The sequence below is a fragment of the Malaclemys terrapin genome, chromosome 12 (assembly GCF_027887155.1).
Source record: "Malaclemys terrapin pileata isolate rMalTer1 chromosome 12, rMalTer1.hap1, whole genome shotgun sequence".
Taxonomy (NCBI): Eukaryota; Metazoa; Chordata; order Testudines; family Emydidae; genus Malaclemys; species Malaclemys terrapin.
Genome location: NC_071516.1, coordinates 43,347,817 through 43,352,734, shown reverse-complemented (window position 1 = coordinate 43,352,734; position 4,918 = coordinate 43,347,817). Strand labels below are relative to the sequence as shown.

At 37.7% G+C, this 4,918-nt stretch overlaps 1 protein-coding gene across 1 annotated transcript; it reads left to right on the top strand.

The window, feature by feature from the left end:
• The first annotated feature begins 2,170 nt into the window (after positions 1–2,170).
• Positions 2,171–3,103, top strand: LOC128846082 (olfactory receptor 5V1-like). The gene has a single exon (XM_054045154.1). It carries the CDS (start codon positions 2,171–2,173, stop codon positions 3,101–3,103), a length of 933 nt encoding a protein of 310 aa, XP_053901129.1.
• The last annotated feature ends 1,815 nt before the right edge of the window (positions 3,104–4,918 follow it).

Sequence of the window (4,918 nt, the reverse complement as noted above, 5' to 3'; positions counted from 1 at the left end):
CTCTTTGGAAATTCCATGGGGAAAAATGTTAGAGTATTGGAGAACACTCAAATATTATGAATTGACTTTAGTTTTCCCCCTTATGTGTATGTATTTTCTTAATGATGGTTGAAAAACCCTTACTCACATTGGTGAGCCTTAGTAACTTCAGGGTGGTGAGTAACTACTAAACAGCAGGAGTAAGGGACCCATAATTCGGATCAGTGCAGAACTGTACAGCAGAATATCAAACTGTGTCTAACTTTTACCCTTGGGAATGTGGGCTCTAGATAAATGAAGCCACAAATATTAGCACCAAATTGGATCCTATGACCTGTGTTTGATTATTAGACATGGGCATCTTGCAGTTTCAAACAAACAAGTAAGTGCTAAATAATGACACCTGAATAATCTTAGTGACTAATACTTGGTCTGTAGCCCATTGGGTTGTTCAAATTTCAGCATTCAAGAGAGATTTCATTTTCATTGGATGCTGAAGGCCAGATTTTCAGAGATATTTAGGCACCTAGAAAGAAGTACAAAAGCACCTAAGTATCTAAAATGCATTGGTTTCAATAGCAGTTAAAAACCTACATGCTTCTGACAATCCATTAGGGTGCTTAGGCTAGGAGTTTTTATAGGAACCCTATAGGAGTTAGAGACTAAAATTCCAATGACTTTTAATGAGAGTTGCATGTCTAAATCCCTTTGGTCACTTTAAAAATCACAACGTCTGTATTTAATAAACATTGCAACTATAGGGTGATCTCTTCTGCTGGTGTAAGGATGATCTGTTGAATTCATTAGAGACATAATAAGCATGGACTTCAATGGAGCTACAATGATTTACACCAACTGAGGATTTGGCCTCAGTTGATTTCAGTAGAGTTGCATCTGTTTACACTACTGGTATTCTGGTCTATTCCCTTCAGTGGAGCTACACTAGGAATAGGACCCATTTTCTAAACAAATATATCAAATATAAGGCAAGTCATATAACTTCATTTAGTGCTTCCTAACTAACGGGCCATAAAACTTTGATTGATTATTGAATGAGAAAAGTGCCAGCATGAGAAACATCAGGGACCTTGTCCCAGAGGCAACGAGACCATATTTAAACAGTTTCAAGTCTTAAACAAACAATTTGTATTACCTACATCCACATAGATAGATATGCTGGAGGAGAAGAATTAAAATTTCACATAACCTTGGACCTCTGGATAGAAATCTGGTGAGGTTTTTTTGTTCATGTTTCTTTCATTTTATCCCTGTTAGCCTATATATTCTTCATATTTCTGAAAACCAAATTCATCTGCACAAACTTCCGTTGAAAATATTCTTTAATTTGAAAATGAAAGCTTCCACAAAATTGAGAAATTTGTTTTTGTTTTGTTTTATTTTTTCCAAAAATTCCATTTTTACGGTTCTTGATTTTGTGATTATTTATTGAATTTTTCTTTTACATTTCTTCTTCTTCTTCTTCTTTAGGATTTTGCAATTCTCTTTATTTGTTTGTTAGTTTTGTTAGTTTATGCTTTCTTTTGCAGTGTCAATTTTCATCGATCATCTTAGATATATGGGGGTCTGTTGAAATTAAAAAAAAAGACTTTTTTTGTTTTGAAGGGGAAATGAAAAATGAAAAAAAATATACAGAATTTCTATGAAAAAAAAAATATATATATTCTTATAGACTCAGATTCCCAGACTTTTTAAATTTAATGTAATGAAAATCATTTGAAAATGTTCACAATTTTGTGATATCTTTCCAGTTAATTAAACAGCTCTAATAAAAATTTATCTATCTGTTCATATACATCCATACATTATATATCTATCTATGTATCTATGTATCTATGTATTTGCAGCTCTATTTATCCATCTACCTCACACTACAAGGCAAATGAAAAGCTCAATCTATCAACTTTCAACTTTCTACTTAAGAAGTTCATTATTCCCCTATTTTCCTCCTATAGATATGTTGAGAACTTTACGTTGGAAATTGGACAAATGTCAGAAAAATGAAATAGTCAAAAATACGTTCTGCCTTTTTTGGATCCATCTGTCTCTGTGTCTAGATTACCTATTTATTAGAATTTATCCACTCACTGCATTCCTGTGTATATAAATTAGGTTTGTATTACTGTTTCATTTTTTTTTCAGTTCTTACAGGACACTGTTTTGCTGAAGAATAATGGAGAATCAAACCACTGTGGCCAAATTTATTATCTTAGGAATTTCCAGTGACCCACAGCTCCAGGTTTTCCTGTTCTTGGTATTTTTAGTTATTTATGTAATAACCTTACTGGGGAACATGCTTATCATGTTGGTGATAAAGGTTGATCCTCATCTTCAATCACCCATGCACTTCTTTCTGTCCCATTTATCCTTTGTTGACATCTGCTATTCCTCCACCATTGTCCCCAAGATGCTGGAGAACTTTCTAGCAGAGAAGAAAACCATTTCTGCCAATGGCTGCATTACCCAAATATTCTTTATTATTTTGTCATCTGGTGCTGAAATTTTCACTCTTGCAGCTATGGCTTATGACCGATATGCTGCCATATGTGACCCACTGCATTATATGGAAACAATGAAGAAACGACTCTGCCGACAGCTAGTGGTGGGTGCATGGATCATTGGCTTTATAGATGCTCTGTTAAATACTATTCCTCTGCTAAAATTACACTTCTGTGGTCCCAGTGAAATCAACCATTTCACCTGTGAGCTCCCTTCACTCTTGGTCTTGTCCTGCACTGAGACCTTCAACAATGAAGTGGTGCTCCTTTCCTCCATTGCAATATTTGGATCCAGCTCCTTCCTGCTCACACTGGTCTCCTACATTCACATAATTGCCACCATCCTGAGAATACACTCCATGGATGGCAGGCGTAAAGCCTTCTCCACCTGCAGCTCCCACCTTCTCATCGTTATTTTATACTTTGGGACAGGTTCCTTTCGATATGTGAGACCCAGCTCAGCATCCTCCGAGGTTCTGGATATGCTGGTGTCCATCCAGTACAGCATCTTGACCCCTATGTTAAATCCCATCATCTACAGCCTGAAAAACAAGGAGGTGAAAAGAGCCATAGTGAATATGTTGAAAAAGCATATGTTTCTCACGTAACATAAAAATGTTTATTGAAGGAGCAGTGAAATGTCAATAACTGAGTCTTCAGTGTTCACATTCAGGAAAGGTAGGATAATTAATGAGGAACAGACTTCCTCATTTTGTAGGTGGTTGTGAAAATCTTATCTGTATTATATATAAAATTGTGGATCAAATTCTAATTCTATTAGACCCCCCACAAGATTTTGGGGTCATGGTGGATAATCAGCTGAACATGAAATCCGAGTGTGACACTGGCCAAAAATCTAATTTGTTTGTGGGCAGCATAATCAGGGGAATTTTGAGTAGAAGTATAGAGATTAATTTACCTCTGTATTTGGCACTGGTGCAACCACTGCTGGAATATTTTGTCCAGTTCTGGTCACCCCATGTCAGAAAAGACATAGTGGAACTGGAGAAGGTTTGGAGAAGGGAACTAAATGGTATGGAATGGCTTCCATATTAAGAGAAACTGAAAGAATTAGGGAAGCTTATTTTAGGAAAAGATAATTAAAGGGAGATGATAGAGATCTATAAAGTTATGAATGGTGTGGAAAAAGTGGATAGTGAAGTGTTGTTTACCATTTCCCACAATGCAAAAAGCACAGGTCACCCAATGAAATTAATATGCAGAACATTTAATACAAACAAGAGAAAATATTTTTGATACAGCATATAATCAACCCGTGGAATTCATTGCCAGGGGATTTTGTGATGGCCAAAAGTGTAACAACGGTGGTCAAAAAAAGAACGAGATAAGTTTATAGAAAATATAGCAGCACCCTGTTTTTCTGATCTAATTGGGACCGCGCCAGATTGGATAATAAAAAATGTGGATAATACTGAGAATGGGAAAGTATGAGTCCGCAGCATAGGTGCTGGAACGAGGGGTGATGGGGGTGCTGCTGCACCTCCTGGCTTGAAGTGGTTTCCATCCTATACAGGGTTTACAGTTTGGTTCAATGGCTCTCAGCACCCCCACTATAAAAATTGTTCCAGCACCCCTGGTCTGCAGTGCCATCCAGTGGACACAGGAGATATTGCCCACTTCTGGACCTGTGTGCACTGGTTGTTCAGTTAATATGGAGAGCTGGATAATGGAGGGTTGGAAAAATGGGGTTCTACTATGGGTCCATCAATGGTTATTAGCCAAGATGGTCAAGGGATGTAAACCCATGCTTGTGACAACCTTAACCTCTCACTGCCAGAAGCCAGGAGGAAAAGACAGGGGTGGAGCTCTCCACAGTAGTCCTGTTCTGTACACTTTTCCTGAAGCTCTGGAACTGGCCACTGTTGGAGACAGAATCCTAGGTTACATGGACCATTGGTATGATCCTTTATGGCAGTTTTTATGTTCTTATGTCCAGTCAGTTCTGCTGTCCATAATTCAAGAAGGATGTTTGAAAAACTCGAGAGGTTACAGAGAAGAGCCACAAGAATGATTAAAGACAGTCCTATCTTATCATCCCCTCCATAAATGTATCAAGCTCGTTCTTGAAACAAGTTGTTTTTTTGCCCCCACTGCTCCCTGTGGAAGTGTCTCCCAGAAATTCACTCCTCTGATGGTTAGAAACCTTTATCTAATTTCAAGCCTAGGCTGTTGATGGCCTGTCTCTATCCATTTGTTCTTGTGTCCACATTGGTGCTTAATTTAAATAACTCCTCTCCCTCCCTGATATTTATCCCTGTGATGTATTTATACAGAGCAATGATATCTCCCCTCAGCCTTTGTTTGGTTCGGCTAAACAAACCAAACTCTTTGAGTGTTCTCTAATAAAGTAGGTTTTCCATTCCTTGGATCACCCTAGTAGTCCTCTTCTGCAACTTACCTGC

Bases quoted from the DNA above. Each gene is read 5' to 3' on its own strand.
- LOC128846082 (XM_054045154.1), top strand. From the start codon at position 2,171: ATGGAGAATCAAACCACTGTGGCCAAATTTATTATCTTAGGAATTTCC.